The sequence below is a fragment of the Pristiophorus japonicus genome, chromosome 11, assembly GCF_044704955.1.
Source record: "Pristiophorus japonicus isolate sPriJap1 chromosome 11, sPriJap1.hap1, whole genome shotgun sequence".
In the NCBI taxonomy this organism is placed as follows: Eukaryota; Metazoa; Chordata; class Chondrichthyes; family Pristiophoridae; genus Pristiophorus; species Pristiophorus japonicus.
In genome coordinates, this window is record NC_091987.1 from 137,807,908 (window position 1) to 137,826,393 (window position 18,486).

The following is an 18,486-nucleotide window of genomic DNA, read 5'->3' on the forward strand; positions in this document are numbered from 1 at the left end:
TAATACAGATTGAGGGTGAGGAAGTTGTGTCAGAAACAAGTGTACTGTGCTTAAACAAAGGGGACTACAGTGGGATGAGGGCAGAGTTGGCTAAAATAGACTGGAAACACAGACTAAACAGTGGCACAATTGAGGAACAGTGGAGGACTTTTAAGGAGCTCTTTCATAGTGCGCAACAAAAATATATTCCAGTGAAAAAGAAGGGTGGTAAGAGAAGGGATAACCAGCCGTGGATAACCAAGGAAATAAAGGAGAGTATCAAATCAAAGACCAATGCGTATAAGGTGGCCAAGGTTCGTGGGAAACTAGAAGATTGGGAAAATTTTAAACAACAGCAAAGAATGACGAAAAAAGCAATAAAGAAAGGAAAGATAGATTACGAAGGTAAATTTGCGCAAAACATAAAAACAGATAGTAAAAGCTTTTACAGTTATATAAAACGGAAAAGAGTGACTAAAGTAAATGTTGGTCCCTTAGAAGATGAGAAGGGAGATTTAATAATGGGAAATGTGGAAATGGCTGAGACCTTAAACAATTATTTTGCTTCGGTCTTCACAGTGGAAGACACAAAAACCATGCCAAAAATTGCTGGTCACAGGAATGTGGGAAGGGAGGACCTTGAGACAATCACTATCACTAGGTGGGTAGTGCTGGACAGGCTAATGGGATTCAAGGTAGACAAGTCCCCTGGTCCTGATGAAATGCATCCCAGGGTATTAAAAGAGATGGCGGAAGTTATAGCAGATGCATTCGTTATAATCTACCAAAATTCTCTGGACTCTAGGGAGGTACCAGCGGATTGGAAAGCAGCTAATGTAGCAACTCTGTTTAAAAAAGGGGGCAGACAAAAGGCAGGTAACTGTAGGCTGGTTAGTTTAACATCTGTAGTGGGGAAAATGCTTGAAACTATCATTAAGGAAGAAATAGCAGGACATCGAGATAGGAATAGTGCAATCAAGCAAACACAGCATGGATTCATGAAGGGGAAATCACATTTAACTAATTTACTGGAATCCTTTGAGGATATAACGAGCATGGTGGATAGAGGTGTACCAATGGATGTGGTGTATTTAGATTTCCAAAAAGCATTCGATAAGGTGCCACACAAAAGGTTACTGCAGAAGATAGAGGTACGTGGAGTCAGAGAAAATGTATTAGTAAGGATAGAGAGTTGGCTGGCGAACAGAAAGCAGAGAGTCGGGATAAATGGGTCCTTTTTGAGTTGGAAATCGGTGGTTAGTGGTGTGCCACAGGGATCGTTGCTGGGACCACAACTGTTTACAATATACATAGATGACCTGGAAGAGGGGACAGAGTGCAGTGTAACAAAATTTTCAGATGACACAAAGATTAGTGGGAAAGCGGGTTGTGTAGAGGACACAGAGAGGCTGCAAAGAGATTTAGATAGGTTAAGCGAATGGGCTAAGGTTTGGCAGATGGAATACAATGTCGGAAAGTGTGAGGTCATCCACCTTGGGAAAAAAAACAGTAAATGGGAATATTATTTGAATGGGGAGAAATTGCAACATGCTGCGGTGCAGAGGGACCTGGGGGTCCTTGTGCATGAAACTCTTTTGAGTTTACCTGAAAATTAACATAAACATTAAACCGTGCCACCCGCCTGGGTGACACAGCAGACATTTTCAAGGCCCTTTTTTTTTTTTTTTCCCCCTTTTTTTTTTTTTTTTGGGGCGCTAAAATCAAATTTTTTCCAGTGCCCCCTATAAAAGGGGAGGGGGACACTAAAAGCACCAGCAATTAAAACAAATTAAACTTTAAAACGTAAAATCAAATTAAAATTTGGTTGCCGGGCGTGATGATGCACTCCAGTCCCTCCGGTGCCCACCTCTCGCGGAAGGCCGCAAGCGTACCGGTGGACACCGCGTGCTCCATCTCCAAGGACACCCTGGACCGGATGTAAGAGCGGAAGAGAGGCAGTCAGTCAGGTTGAACGACCCCCTCGACCGCCCGCTGCCTGGACCGGCTGATGGCACCCTTGGCCGTGCCCAGGAGCAGTCCTACGAGGAGGCCTTCAGACCTACCCGCTCCCCTCCGCACAGGATGCCCAAAGATCAGGAGAAGTGCAGCCAGAATTTCAGGAGCAGCCCCTTCAAATAATAAAACAGGGGCTGCAACCTTGTGCATTCCATAAAAACATGGAACACGGACTCTTCCAGACCGCAGAAATTGCAGGCGGCCTGGGAGTCCGTGAACCGGCTTAAAAATTTGTTGCACGGCACTGCTCCGTGCACCACCCTCCAGGCCAAGTCCCCGATGAATAGTGGGAGGACCCCTGCGTAGAGTGCCCTCCATCGGGGACCCCCGCCTCCTCCGGACGGCAAGATGGTACGCCATGGCGTGTCCGGACGGCCGGCGAGGATGGCAAAGTTGAGGGTGTGCAGGAGCAGCCCGTACAGGAAACCCCTCCGCGCGGAACTGAAAGGCACGGAGGGGATTTCCCCGAGGCGGCTCAAGTTGTGAGGCGCCGGCCCCCGAGGGAGGTTCCGTCCGGACGGGGGTCAGTTCGGACGGGATCTCCCCACGTGCTTGAGCCTCCTCGATGCACCTAACGGAGTCAGGGCCCAGAGCTGTTTTTAGCGACTCGATGGCATCGGCCGCGTGGCGGACGTTGGCAGAATTTAGGCGCCGCGCCAGCGTGTCTGGCGCCATCCAGCCCGCTCCTCCGCCATCGAGCAGGTCCCTGACCCTGGTCACCTCACCAGCCACAGCCCTCTCTTCCGACCGCCACATAAAACCTCGGCCGTGGAGGTACGGATTCCCGAGCAGCGGTTCCTGCAGGACGGCCGCCACTCCAGCCGGCGGAGAGCTGCGCTTGGTGGAGACTTTGTTCCAGACCCTGATGAGTTCCCTGTAAAAGACAGGCAGCTCCCGGAGGGCGGTCCTGGCACCCCCCAAGTTCACAAACAGGAGCTGCGTGTCATAATTGAGGTCGCGCTGCTGGCGGAAGAAATACCTCGCCAGAGCACACCACCTAGGAGGGGGCTCGACGTAAAGGTATCTCTGCAGGGTCTGAAGACGGAAAGTCGCGAGCTGGGCGCTGACGCACACCAGCGACTGACCGCCCTCCTCAAGCGGGAGACTCAAGACCGCAGCAGAGACCGAGTGCTTCCTGTTGTTCCAGAAGAAGTCCACCAGCTTCTTCTGTATCTTGGCGACAAACTCAGGGGGAGGGGTCAAAGTGACCAGCCGGTACCACAGCATTGCGGCCACCAGCTGGTTTATGACTAGCGCTCGACCCCTGTAGGACAGCACTCGGAGCAGTCCTGACCAGCGCCCTAGGCGAGCAGCGACCTTCGCCTCCAGCTCCTGCCAGTTCGCCGGCCAGGCTCCCTCGTCGGGGCTAAGGTAGACTCCCAGATAAAGGAGATGGGTCGTGCTCCAGGCAAAAGGCCTGAGCTCCTCCGGCAGGGAGTCCACCCGCCACTGACCCACCAGGAGTCCGGAACATTTCTCCCAGTTGATCCTGGCGGAGGACGCGGCCGAGTAAATCTCCTGGCACTCACGCATCTTCCGCAGGTCAGCGGGATCCTCTACCGCGAGGAGCACGTCATCGGCGTAAGCCGAGAGGACGACCTCCACGCCCGGCCCTTGCAGAGCCAGTCCCGTCAACCTCGTCCGCAAGAGGCGCAGGAAAGGCTCCACGCAAACGGCGTATAACTGGCCGGGCATGGGGCATCCCTGGCGCACCCCTCTCCTAAAGCGAAGGGGCGCCGTCAAGGACCCGTTAACCTTAATCAGACACTCCGCGGCGGCGTACAAAAGTCGGATCCGGGCGACGAAATGCGTCCCGAACCCGAAAGCGCGCAGAGTTCCGAGCAGATAGTCGTGATCCACCCTGTCGAACGCCTTCTCTTGGTCGAGGGATAGGAAGGCGACCGACAGACCAGCCTCCTGGGAACAATGGATGAGGTCCCGGACCAGATGGATGTTATCGTGGATTGTCCGGCCCGGGACCGTGTAGGACTGGTCGGGGTGGATCATGTGGTCCAGCACGGCACCAAGGCGAGCAGACATCGCCCTGGCGAAGATTTTGTAGTCCGTGCTGAGGAGAGAGACCGGGCGCCAGTTCTTAAGGAGGCGGAGATCGCCCTTCTTAGGCAGCAGGACAATGACTGCCCTGCGCCAAGAGAGGGGCATCTCCCCGGTCGCCAGACTTTCCCCCAGGACCCGCGCGTAGTCGCTCCCCAGGACGTCCCAGAACGCCCTGTGGAACTCCACGGTCAGCCCGTCCAGCCCCGGGGATTTTCCCCTCGAGAGCCGGGCGAGGGCACCGGTCAGCTCCGCCAGGCTTAGCGGAGCTTCCAGATTTTCGGCGCCCTCCGGGCTGACCTTCGGCAGGTCCTCCCACAAAACTCTACGCGCTTCCTCGCTGGACGGATCCGGAGAGAACAGAGCCCCGTAATATTCACGGGCCCTGTTGTTGACGCCCTCCGGATCCGAGACGAGAGAGCCGTCGTCGGCCAGCAGCGTCAAGAGCTGCTTACGGACACTCTGCCTTTTTTCCAGCGAGTAGAAGAAGGGGGAGCCGCGGTCCAGATCCCGCAGGAACTGGATCCGCGACCTCACGAACGCGCCTCGGGACCCGACGAGCTGCAGGTCCTTCAGCGCGGCCTTCTTCGCTTCGTACACCGTCCGCAGGGCCGGGTCCTGGACGACTTGACCGAGACGGGCTTCCAGGTCGAGCACCTCTTTTTCTAGGCGCCCGACTCTGGCTGCCCGCCTCTTGGTCGACCCCCTCGCGTACTCTTGACAGAAGACGCGGACGTGAGCCTTGCCCACGTCCCACCATAGCCTCAAGGAGGGGAAGCCCCCCTGCTTCCTTCTCCAGTCGGACCAGAATCGACGGAACGAGTCCTGGAACCGCACGTCCTCCAGCAGCCGGTTGTTAAAGTGCCAGTACGCGGACCCCGTCCTCGCGCGGAGCGAAGCGAGCTCCGCCCACACCAGGTGGTGGTCCGAACACGGCACCGGCCGCATGGAGGCCGCCGGGACGCAGGAAACGTACGCCCGAGACACGTAAAGGCGGTCGACTCTGGACCATCCAACTCCAGGCCTCACCCAAGTAAAGGCGCTGGAGTCGGGGTGGAGATTTCGCCAGACGTCCACCAAGTCGAAGGACCCGACCAGGTCCCTCAACTTCTCCATCGCCGTCATGCACTGCGGGGCACCGGAGCGGTCCCTCGCCTCGAGGGTGCAGTTAAAATCCCCCCGAGGACAATGCAGTCGCCGACGTCGACGGAGCCAAGAAGAGCGGACACCTCTTCAAAGAAGCGCGTTTGCTGCGGGCCGGGCTGAGGGGCGTACACGTTCACGAGATGGAGCGGCACGTCCCCCAGGCGAACCGTTACGTGCAGCAAGCGGCCTGGCACGGGCTCCTCGACCCCCAAGATCTCCGGCTGAAAATGCGGGCCCAGCAAGATGGCCACCCCACTAGAAATGGCGGTGAGGTGGCTCATGCGGACCTCTCCTTGCCATTCCAGGAGCCACATGGCTTCGTCTCCCGGAACGGTGTGGGTTTCTTGCAGGAAGCACACCGCATATTTCCCCTCCCGCAGGAGCGAAAAATTGTCAAATCTACGGCGTGCCCCTCTGCCGCCGTTGATGTTGAGGCTGGCTGTGGTTATCTTCATGGCAAAAGCATAGTGCAACCTCTACCTTAACCTATTGTGGGGGAGGGAGCGGAGTCTTTTGTTGAACTCCGCTCCCTCTGCAGCCCAGCGAGGAGTCCCTCGAGCTCGCGCAGCTCAAGGTGTTGCGCCTTTGTCAAGGGCCCGCCCGCGGCCAAGGTTTTGACGGCGGCGCGGACGGACCCCTTGATCAGCTCTGGCTCGGACCATTTTTCCAGGGCCAGTCGGGCTTGGTTGCAGCGACCCCGGCTCTGGGCCAAAAAGTCCCGGAGTTCCTTTGCAGGAATGAGGATGGTCTCGGCGGCGGCCACGAGCAGATCCACCGCCTCGCTGGCGGTGGTCTCTAGGTCTTCACCCGCGTCCCCCACCGAGTCCCCGTCCTCCTCCGGGAGGTGGCCGCCAGCAGCCGGCCCATCGACCGCACAAGGTACGGCAAATGAACCGGCCGCTCCAACCGGCCCTGGCTCTGCCCCGATCCCACCCCCAGGATCGTCGGCAGAGGAATCCCCACTGGGCTCTTTTAAAAATGGTGCTGGGTCGGGAAATGACAGCGGAAGGGGTTCCCCCTCCGTCCCAGGAACCGGGGAACAAGGAGAGACCCGGCCATAGGAAATCCCCAGGCTCCCCAAGTGCACCAGCTCCAAAGTAAGGGGCGAGGGTGGGTGTTCCTCCCCCTCCCCGCTGCCACCCCCCGGCCCAGCATCTACAGTGTCATAAAAAACATTTGTTTCATTTTCTGCCGGGTCGAGCGACTCCCGGGGGAAGTTGTGTATTGGCTGGGCGGGCTCAGGTTCGGCCTTTTCGGCCCCGCCCGCCTCAGTCCCCGGGGCGCCCGGCCCGGCAGCAATGCATTCCTCCGCGGTCCCCACGCCCCCCACGACAGGCAGATCTTCCACGCCATCCCCGGGAGGCAGAGGCTGGGCAGCCTCGACTGTCTCACCCTCCCCGGGAACAGACTCCTCTCGCCTACGGCGCTGCTTGGGGGCGCTGGTGGGGGACGCGGGACACGCGGCGGGCACCAACTCCTCCGCGTAGGGATGTTGTTCCCCCTCCGCCTCAACGGAGCGGCGCCTCCTTTTGTTGCTGGAGGTGCGCTGAGGCAGGGAGACCTCCATGTCTGCCGAGGCCTCCCGCTCCGCCCCCCCCTTTTTCTTTTCTTGCCCGCGCCCGGGCCCCTCTGCGGTGTTGTTCAAGGGCTCGGGCACGGGCTCGGGGTACCCCGCGCTCGCCGGTGACTGGGTTGGGCCGAGTGCGGTAAACAAATTGTCTGGCGCACCGAGGGGACCCGCCTCTGGATGTTTTGCCTTGTCCCGCGCCTTCCTTCCGTTCGGACGCTCTCCCTCCCCCCCGCCGGAGGCCCCAAAAACAAAGGCCTCCAACGATGCCCGCGCACCTATGGCTCCCGGCACGCGGACGCAACTAGGGTGAGGGGTGGCGGCGGCGCCAGCCTTGGCCGCCTTCGGTGGTTTGGCGGCCTTGGAGGCGGGGCAGTTCTTGCGAATGTGCCCCACCTCTCTGCAGGCATGGCACCGCACGCCGTCCGACGTCCAGAAGACGCGGTAGGCAGTCCCCTCGTGCACCACATTAAAAGACCCCTCCGTCGTCTCCTCCCGCGCCAGCCGGACAAAGAGCTGGCGGCGGAAGGAGAACACGTGGCGCAGGCTGCTATCCCTGAGGCCGAGTGGTATGGGGTTGATCCCCGACCTTACCTCCCCCAGTTGGTGTAGGTGAGGGAGGAGGAGCTCAGCGGGAACAAAGGGCGGGACGTTCGATATGATGACCCTCTGCGCGGTAGCCTCGAGAGGGCCCACCGTGAGCCCCTTTTCGAGGGCCAGGGACACCGCCCGCTCTGACCCCAGGAAGAACACGGCCTTCCCAGACATCTTGGAGGCTGCGACAATGGCCGAGGGGCCGACCACCCCAGCCATCGCCCGCACGCACTCCTCAATGCTCATTGTGGGTTGAGTGTAGCTCTTGACCCCGTGTTTTCTGGTCATTAATCTGAATGGTGGTAGGGCAGCGGGTGGCGCAGGAGGTGCCATGGAAGCGGTAGCCACCTGCGCATACGTCTTCGCTAGCCCTGTCACCGGCGTGGATGGGGTCGCCATCACGGGGTCCCTTTAAGGGCTACACCCACCCCAAAGTCACAGGCCTTAATGGTCTTGATTGGCCTCGTTTGATTTGACTGAGCAGAGGAGCTCTTAACGAGGCACCTCTCCCCTAGTTGGCAATTGGGGAGGGGCCTTGCTCCCTCTGCTCAGTTGTCTTAATTGTTTTTTTTTCTATTTTTAATTTAGGAGGAAGGGGCCTCAGAGAGAGAGGGGAGAAACAGAGTAACAGAGAAAGAGAGAGTGGGGTGGGAAGGGGGGGGGAACTGCGAGGGCAGGTCTCCCCTCGCAGCTGTGGGTGGGTGCAATCCCAGATGGCAAAACACAAAGTCTTTGGGGTGGTCTTCAGGTGAGGGGAGAAGATGTCTTCACCTGGGGCAGCTAGAGCCACCAGGCACACACTCCTAACGATGTTTAATAGGGTGATTAAGAAAAATCTTCAGCCTGGTAGCTCCAGCTATCCCAGGCTAGGCAATTGGTGGGGGGGGGGGTTCAATTGTCGGGGGGGCCTAGTTGTAAGCAAGGCCCCCACACACACTTCCACACACACACACACACCCCGCGATGTTCCGGCCCTCAGTGGTCTTCTTTCCTCCCCCCACCGATTCAACAAAGTCTTTTTGGGACTGCACCAATACACCCACCTGTTGAATGGTAGAGTCTCCCTCCTTCCACACTGGATGTTTGTTGTTGGTTTTTCCCCCTCTCTCCAACTCTTTGCAGAATGGTAAAAAGATGTACAAAGTTTTCTGCTTTTTCCTCCTCTCCCTCTGGGTGAAAGTTGGTGGTGAAGCCCCTTCCTTCCTTCTCTTCCTGGGCTGGTCTCAGGGCTCTCCAGGCAGGAGCAAAAGTTGATAGCTGCTCTCCTCACTGCTCACAGCTCCAACTGAGCAGGACACGCCTCCACTGCTCCACAATTGGTCCTTGTGCATGAAACTCTTTTTGGAGTTTATCTGCAAAACAAAACACATTAAACCGTGCCACCCGACCTGGGTGACACACCAGACATTTACAAGGCCCTTTTTTTCTTTTTTTTGTTTTTTTTTGGGGGGGGGTTTTTTTTCTTCTTTTTTTGGGGTTTTTTTTTTGGGCACTAAAATCACAATTTTTCCCCAGTGCCCCTTATAAAAGGGAAGGGGACACTAAAAACACCAGCAATTAAAACAAATTAAACTTAAAAACGTAAAATCAAATTAAAATTTGGTTGCCGGGCGTGATGATGCACTCCAGTCCCTCCGGTGCCCACCTCTCGCGGAAGGCCGCGAGCGTACCGGTGGACACCGCGTGCTCCATCTCCAAGGACACCCTGGACCGGATGTAAGAGCGGAAGAGAGGCAGGCAGTCAGGTTGAACGACCCCCTCGACCGCCCGCTGCCTGGACCGGCTGATGGCACCCTTGGCCGTGCCCAGGAGCAGTACTACGAGGAGGCCTTCGGACCTACCCGCTCCCCTCCGCACAGGGTGCCCAAAGATCAGGAGAGTGGGACTGAAGTGCAGCCAGAATTTCAGGAGCAGCCCCTTCAAATAATGGAACAGGGGCTGCAACCTCGTGCACTCAATAAAAACATGGAGCACTGACTCCTCCAGACCGCAGAAATTGCAGGCGGCCTGGGAGTCCGTGAACCGGCTTAAAAATTTGTTGCACGGCACTGCTCCGTGCACCACCCTCCAGGCCAAGTCCCCGATGAATAGTGGGAGGACCCCTGCGTAGAGTGCCCTCCATCGGGGACCCCCGCCTCCTCCGGACGGCAAGATGGTACGCCATGGCGTGTCCGGACGGCAGGCGAGGATGGCAAAGTTGAGAGTGTGCAGGAGCAGCCCGTACATGAAACCCCTCCGGGCGGAACTGAAAGGCACGGAGGGGATTTCCCTGAGGCGGCTCAAGTTGTGAGGCGCCGGCCCCCGAGGGAGGTTCCGGGGTTTGGCGCCGATGAGGAATTCCGTCCGGACGGGGGTCAGTTCGGACGGGATCTCCCCACGTGCTCGAGCCTCCTCGATGCACCTAACGGAGTCAGGGCCCAGAGCTGTTTTTAGCGACTCGATGGCATCGGCCGCGTGGCGGACGTTGGCAGAATTTAGGCGCCGCGCCAGCGTTTCTGGCGCCATCCAGCCCGCTCCTCCGCCATCGAGCAGGTCCCTGACCCTGGTCACCTCACCAGCCACAGCCCTCTCTTCCGACCGCCACATAAAACCTCGGTCGTGGAGGTACGGATTCCCGAGCAGCGGCTCCTGCAGGACGGCCGCCACTCCAGCCGGCGGAGAGCTGCGCTTGGTGGAGACTTTGTTCCAGACCCTGATGAGTTCCCTGTAAAAGACAGGCAGCTCCCGGAGGGCGGTCCTAGCACCCCCCAAGTTCACAAACAGGAGCTGCATGTCATAATTGAGGTCACGCTGCTGGCGGAAGAAATACCTCGCCAGAGCACACCACCTAGGAGGGGGCTCGACGTAAAGGTATCTCTGCAGGGTCTAAAGACGGAAAGTCGCGAGCTGGGCGCTGACGCACACCAACGACTGACCGTCCTCCTCAAGCGGGAGACTCAAGACCGCGGCAGAGACCCAGTGCTTCCTGTTGTTCCAGAAGAAGTCCACCAGCTTCTTCTGTATCTTGGCGACAAACTCAGGGGGAGGGGTCAAAGGGACCAGTCGGTACCACAACATTGCGGCCACCAGCTGGTTTTTGACTAGCGCTCGACCCCTGTAGGACAGCACTCGGAGCAGTCCTGTCCAGCGCCCTAGGCGAGCGGCGACCTTGGCCTCCAGCTCCTGCCAGTTCGCCGGCCAGGCTCCCTCGTCGGGGCTAAGGTAGACTCCCAGATAGAGGAGATGGGTCGTGCTCCAGGCAAAAGGCCTGAGCTCCTCCGGCAGGGAGTGCACCCGCCACTGACCCACCAGGAGTCCGGAACATTTCTCCCAGTTGATCCTGGCCGGCCCATCGACCGCACAAGGTACGGCAAATGAACCGGCCGCTCCAACCGGCCCTGGCTCTGCCCCGATCCCACCCCCAGGATCGTCGGCTGAGGAGTCCCCACTGGGCTCTTTTAAAAATGGTGCTGGGTCGGGAAATGACAGCGGAAGGGGTTCCCCCTCCGCCCCAGGAACCGGGGAACAAGGAGAGACCCGGCCATAGGAAATCCCCAGGCTCTCCAAGTGCTCCAGCTCCACAGCAAGAGGCGAGGGTGGGTGTTCCTCCCCCTCCCCGCTGCCACCCCCCGGCCCAGCATCTACAGTGTCATAATTAACATTTGTTTCGGTTTCTGCCGGGTCGAGCGACTCCCGGGGGAAGTTGGGTATTGGCTGGGCGGGCTCAGGTTCGGCCTTTTCGGCCCCGCCCGCCTCAGTCCCCGGGACGCCCGACCCGGCGGCAATGCATTCCTCCGCGATCCCCACGCCCCCCACGACAGGCAGATCTTCCACGCCATCCCCGGGAGGCAGAGGCTGGGCAGCCTCGACTGTCTCACCCTCCCCGGGGACAGACTCCTCTCGCCTACAGCGCAGCTTGGGGGCGCTGGTTGGGGACGCGGGACACGCGGTGGGCACCGACTCCTCCACGGAGGGATGTTGTTCCCCCTCCGCCTCATCGGAGCCGTGCCTCCTTTTGTTCCTGGGGGCGCGCGGAGTCAGGGAGACCTCCATGTCTGCCGAGGCCTCCCTTTTCGCCCCCCCCTTTTCCTTTTCTTGCCCGCGCCCGGGCCCCTCTGTGGTGTTGTTCAAGGGCTCGGGCACGGGCTCGGGGCACCCCGCGCTCGCCGGTGACTGGGTTGGGCCGAGCGCGGTAAACAAATTGTCTGGCGCACCGAGGGGACCCGCCTCTAGATGTTTCTCCTTGTTCCGCGCCTTCTTTCCGTTCGGACGCTCTCCCTCCCCCCCGCCGGAGGCCCTGAAAACAAAGGCCTCCGACGATGCCCGCGCACCTATGGCTCCCGGCACGCGGACGCAACTAGGGGGAGGGATGGCGGCGGCGCCAGCCTTGGCCGCCTTCGGTGGTTTGGCAGCCTTGGAGGCGGGGCAGTTCTTGCGAATGTGCCCCACCTCCCTGCAGGCATGGCACCGCATGCCGTCCGACGTCCAGAAGACGCGGTAGGCAGTCCCCTCGTGCACCACATTAAAGTGCCCTTCCGTCATGTCCTCCCGCGCCAGCCGGACAAAGAGCTGGCGGCGGAAGGAGAACACGTGGCGCAGGCTGTTCTCCCTGAGGCCGAGCGGTATGGGGTTGATCCCCGACCTTACCTCCCCCAGTTGGTGTAGGTGAGGGAGGTGGAGCTCAGCGGAAACAAAGGGCAGGACGTTTGACATGATGACCCTCTGCGCGGTGGCCTCGAGAGGGTCCACTGGCAGGAACGTCCCGCCCACCGTGAGCCCCTTTTCAAGGGCCAGGGACACCGCCCGCTCCGACCCCAGGAAGAAAACAGCCTTCCCAGACATCTTGGAGGCCGCGACAATGGCCGAGGGGCCGACTACCCCAGCCATCACCCGCACGCACTCCTCAATGCTCATTGTGGGGTGAGTGTAGCTCTTGACCCCGTGTTTCCTGGTGATAAGTTGAAAAGGTGGCAGGGCAGCGGGTGGCGCAGGAGGTGCCATGGAAGCGGTTGCCACCTGCGCATATGTCCTCGCTGGCCCTGCCACCGGCGTGGATGGGGTCGCCATCACGGGGTCCCTTTAAGGGCCACACCCACCCCAAAGTCACAGGCCTTAATGGTCTTTATTGGCCTCGTATATTAACTGAGCAGAGGAGCCCTTAATGAGGCACCTCTCCCCTAGTTGGCAATTGGGGAGGGGCCTTGCTCCCTCTGCTCAGTTGTCTTAATTGGTTTTTTTTTTAAATTAATTTGGGAGAAAGGGGCCTCAGAGAGAGAGGGGAGAAACAGAGTAACAGAGAAAGAGAGAGGGGGGTGGGAAGCGGGGGGAACTGCGAGGGCAGGTCTCCCTACGCAGCTGTGGGTGGGTGCAACCTCAGATGGCAAAACACAAAGTCTTTGGGGTGGTCTTCAGGTGAGGGGAGACGATGTCTTCACCTGGGGCAGCTAGAGCCACCAGGCACACACTCCCAACGATGTTTAATTAGGTGATGAAATTCTTGAGCCTGGTAGCTCCAGCTATCCCAGGCTAGGCAATTGGGGGGGGGGGGTTCAATTGTGTGTGGGGCCTAGTTGTAAGCAAGGCTCCCACACACACTTTCCACACACACACACCCCCCGCGATGTTCCGGCCCTCAGTGGTCTTCTTTCCTTCCCCCACCGATACAACAAAGTCTTTTTGGGACTGCACCCACACCCACCTGTTGAATGGTAGAGTCTCCCTCCTTCCACACTGGATGTATGTTGTTGGTCTTTTCCCCCTCTCTCCAACTCTTTGCAGAAATGGTAAAAAGTTGTTTAAAAGTTTTCTTTTCTCCTCCTCTCCCCCTGGGTGAAAGTTGGTGGTGAAGCCCCTTCCTTCCTTCTCTTCCTGGGCTGGTCTCAGGGCTCTCCAGGCAGGAGCAAAAGTTGATAGCTGCTCTCCTCACTGCTCACAGCTCCAACTGAGCAGGACACGCCTCCACTGCTCCACAATTGGTCCTTGTGCATGAATCCCAAAAGTTAGTTTGCAGGTGCAGTAGGTAATCAGGAAGACGAATGGAATGTTGGCCTTCATTGTGAGAGGGATGGAGTACAAAAGCAGGGAGGTCCTGCTGCAACTGTATAGGGTATTGGTAAGGCTGCACCTAGAGTACTGCGTGCAGTTTTGGTCACCTTACTTAAGGAAGGATATACTGGCTTTGGAGGGGGTACAGAGACGATTCACTAGGCTGATTCCGGAGATGAGGGAGTTACCTTATGATGATAGATTGAATAGACTGGGTCTTTACTCGTTGGAGTTCAGAAGGATGAGGGGTGATCTTATAGAAACATTTAAAATAATGAAAGGGATAGACAAGATAGAGGCAGAGAGGTTGTTTCCACTGGTCGGGGAGACTAGAACTAGGGGGCACAGCCTCAAAATACGGGGGAGCCAATTTAAAACCGAGTTGAGAAGGAATTTCTTCTCCCAAAGGGTTGTGAATCTGTGGAATTCTCTGCCCAAGGAAGCAGTTGAGGCTAGCTCATTGAATGTATTCAAGTCACAGGTAGATAGATTTGTAACCAATAAGGGAATTAAGGGTTATGGGGAGCAGGCGGATAAGTGGAGCTGAGTCCGCGGCCAGATCAGCCATGATCTTATTGAATGGCGGAGCAGGCTTAAGGGGCTAGATGGCCTACTCCTGTTCCTAATTCTTATGTTCTTATGTTCTTATGTTTCTTCTTTTAAACATGAATTCAATTACACAAATTGTCACGGTGGGATTTGACTCATATTCTCCTGATTTGTATTGGATTACTTGTAAAATAGGCACTCTGTTATCATCGCCGTGATTTAACAAGGAACATATAAATGAACAATAATAATGCCAAACGACTGCAGTTACAGCACTTTTCAACTTTAATATTGTTCACACACCGGGTTAAAAACAATTGTAACTCGCTCTTTTTCTGCAAGGTGAAAGAAATTTGCATTGCTGTCCGGCTTATATTCACACACCAGAGAAAGACAGAGACTGACACAGTTCTGGAAGCCTTTGGTCCACGTCATCTGACTGCTGCTATGGTACCTATCATTCACAACACACCTCCAAACAGCAACCGCTCTTTTCCTGATTCTAAACACATGAAAATGGAATCCTGATGTTTACTTCCTAGATCAGTAGTTCTCAACCTTTTTGTGTTCACGGCACACTTTCGAATACTAGAATTTTTGGCGGCACACTTGAAGGGATTAAACGTTGAACACAGGTTAAAAAAAAAGCAAGTTTCAGAAAATTTAAAAAACATTTTATTAATTACAGTATATGAAGATATACATATATGTTATTTATTTTTTATTCTGAAAGTAACAATAAAATAATAAACTATAATAATAATTCCTCACATTAATTATAGATTAATTCGTATTTTAATGTGATACTTGAGCCTGACGTTTTTTAGTTATGTCACTAATATTAGGGCTTATAATCGATAAGGCGACTCTCATTTCATGTTCAACTTCACTAAGTTTGTCCCGTTTTTTGCATTTGATGTTCGTAAGAGTTGAGAATTCTAATTTGCAGAGACATGATGTTGAAAACTGCATCAGAATTATCAAGGCTTTTTTTTGGATATTGCAGGATATTCTTCTTTAATAGAAATACAGAACGCATCAAGAGACATATCTGAATGTTTCATTTTAAGACCGCGGTCTGTAGAAATAGAAGTCAATTCTTCTTCTGGCAATGTAAAATCAAAATCTGACGTACTAATTGGAGAAAATGGATTTCTTACCCAATCATACTTCTCTACATCCAAAGATGGAAAATATTTTTTGATGTTGTCTTCCAGTGATGCCAAATGCTCTATCACGATAGGAGCAACCTTTTTAAAACTGTGATTTGGTATCAAAGGGAACATTTCAAGATTTTTTTCTATTGCGCTCTTTTTCCAGATAGAAATTTTTTTCTGAAAAGCTAATAGCTTGTCTGTAGAGGTGAGAATGTTTTCATTTTGCCCTTGCATACTGGTATTAATGCTGTTCAGACAATTAAATATACCTGCCAAATATGCTAACTTAGCACACCACATTTCACTCTTAAGGTATTTGCAAACGGTATAATTTCCTTCTCTTTCAAATAATACTGACAATTCTTCTTTAAGTTCAAATGCACAACATAAGACTTTTCCCCTTGAAAGCCATCTTACCTCTGTACGCAAAAGTAAACATTCATGCTGTGCATCCATAGCTTTGCAGAGCTGTTTAAACAAGCGAGTTTTTAAAGGTCTTGATTTTATATAATTTACAATATTAACAACTTGATCTAACAAAGATTTTAATTCAAGCGGTAAGGTCTTTGCAACAAGTGCTTCTCTATGCAAAAAGCAATGGGTGAATAATATATTTGGGTTATGTTTTTTTGTGAGCGTAATGAATCTTTTGACACATCCCACCATAGATGGAGCACCGTCCGTGTTGATTCCAACACATGAGTTCCATGAATTTTCAAGTCTTCTTAATATGAATTCACAGAATCAAATATGTCTTGACCTCTAGTATTTTCTGGAAGTTCTCTGCAGCACAGAAATTGGTTCAATATCTCGTGTTCATGAATGAAGCGAACAAATGCTAATAATTGTGCTTTACCACTAATGTCGGTGGACTCGTCGATTTGCAAAGCAAAATTCGAGTTTGTAAGTTTCTCGGCTACATTTTCTTCAATGTTAGATGACATATCATTTATCCTTCTCCGAATTGTATCGTCAGACAGCGGAATTTTTGCAATTTCTTGTTCCGTTTCATCACCAAGCATTATTTTGACAATGTTACGACATGCAGGCAAAATAAGTGACTCAGCTATAGTATGAGGCTTCATTTGCTGCGCTATTAATTCAGCAACTTCATAAGAAGCAATTTGAACCATATCTGACAACTTAACAATTTTTTCAAAATATTTCACTTGTTTTGATTGCGTTGCCATCAATCTCCTAAAATAAGTCTGATCTTTTGCTGCAAGATGTGCATGTTTCATCGTAAAATGACGTTTCAAGTTACTGGGAACCATTGCACTGTTCGACAGTTTTTCGCCGCACACAACACACAGTGGAACGGGGCATTCTTCTTCTCCTGTCCATGAAAAACCACCTCAAATAATCCTCATATATTGACGATGAATTTTGGATTTTTTAGGATTTGGTTCGGCACTGCTTGTACCAGCATTGGTTGTAGGCCTACTGGTGCCACTTGTAGTGGCACTGTCATTGATATCTCCTTGCTCATTTTTATATTTTCTTATGATGAATTTGTCCATTGGAGGGGACAAACTTTATTCGTCTGAGTGATCCAAACTCCAGAAAGACACGAACTGAGTCTTTCAATTTCCAAACTCCAGAGGGTCCAGACAGAAACGAACCTAGAGTTGAACAGGAAGTTTTGATTTTGACTATGGTCAAAATATGCTAAAAGCCAACTCTCAAAAATCAAAGGAACCACTAGGGTGGCTAGGCCAGGTCAAATTGGATGCCGCATAATCAAAGGAGCCGCTAATTGCCACTATATCAGGTCAAAGCATCAAAGATGCCAAAATAACAAAATATAAATAAGAATGTGGTCAAATGTAATTCAATAGTTTTGACATTTTATTATAAAAACTACACTTTTTACTGCATATGTGTTTGACTCATCTTTCATTTCATTCATCCGAATTAATAATCAAATTTTAAGCTTTTCACAAGAACAATTTAATACTATTGTTTTGGATTGGGGATGGCCAAGGCCCAAGTGCCCCCCCTGGCTACGTCCTTGGTACAGACACATACACACACACAAATGTAAATACACACACACACAGAGTCTCATTCGATGGTCGGCACTCGTACTTCTCTATCAGTAATGGGAGGGAGTAAAGGAATGGGGGAGGGGGGGGTCTGGTGTCGAGTACTCAAAGAAAACAACTTTTGCCAAAGGATTTTGTTCCGAGTATGGACATTTAAATTATTTGTGTGTGTTGTCTCTTGTCATTATTACTTGTACAACTCTAGAACATAGTTTTTTTGATAATAGTAGAGATAAATAGATAGTTATTTGTCAATATTGGCAATGTTTACTACAGCAGTGGCATCATATATACAGGTAGATGACATGTGTGTCTGTCTGTCTGTCTCTCTCCCCCTCCCCTTCTGTTTCAGAGTTAAATGGTTTGTGTTTCATTGTGAAATCAGCTAAAGTCCACCATACGTTTACACAATTTGGGAGCATACCTGTGAAGGGTTCACGGCACACCACTGTGCCGCGGAACACCGGTTGAGAACCACTGTCCTAGATTGTAACTCCAATTTGGGAATCATACTAGTCCAGTTAGTGACCAGAATGAGTGATGAGCAAAGTAAAGAACAGCACAATAAAAAGCCAGATTTCAAAACACGGGCCACAGAATGTTTCCGAAACATGACTATGAAGAATGAATGGTCTTGGCTTCGCTAGAACGCTCACAATTATCTTCACAGAGACACAGCTGTCAACCTCGAAACACATATTTGGCAGGTAAGATCAATGGAGGTTTGAAATTGAACGAGAAGGCCAAATACTTGTAAATATCTGCCAGTCAGAGACATCCACACATCACAACAGTGGTCAGATGATGAGGAGCAGAGATTTGCAGACGATGCCTGTCTGACTTTCTCCGAGGTGCAAAGATTAGCCAGAACATAATGTCAATTTCATTCAGCACAAAAATAAGACAAACAATTGTGTGAATATAATGTGCATGTTCTTTATTGTTAGCAATAATTAACTCGGAGTGTGCGCTGCGGACAGCAATACAGAACCTGAAAATTATCTCAACGTAGTAACAGAAGTTGGTCATCCAGTCCCTCGAACCTGTTCAGCCTTACAGTCAGATCATGGCTTCTGTAATTCAACTCCATTTACCCGCTCTTGTTCCATATCCTTCGTTTCGTGTATGTAGACACCTTTAACAAATGACTCCTGAGGTAGGGTATGCTACTAAAACTGTGTAGACCTGTAGTCCTTTATTTGCAGCTCCTTGAGTGAGGACACCAAGCTGTGAGCTCCTTTATATACTGGGTTACCTGCAGTGTGCAGGTAGCCCTTAGGTCTCCAGCAGCAGTACCCTCTGGTGTACAGGTAAGGTGTGTACAGTGTAAGGGTACATTCAGTGTTGCATAACA

At 53.1% G+C, this 18,486-nt stretch overlaps 1 protein-coding gene across 1 annotated transcript in view; it reads left to right on the top strand.

Annotated features, from left to right (window-relative positions):
• The window catches only part of LOC139275592 (probable G-protein coupled receptor 139), a 34,722-nt gene that overhangs the window by 12,810 nt on the left and 3,426 nt on the right, over nt 1-18,486 (top strand). The window contains exon 2 of the mRNA XM_070892764.1: nt 17,803-17,839. Within this exon, the coding sequence (XP_070748865.1) occupies nt 17,803-17,839 (37 nt within the window). The remainder of the gene's footprint in view (nt 1-17,802; nt 17,840-18,486) is intronic.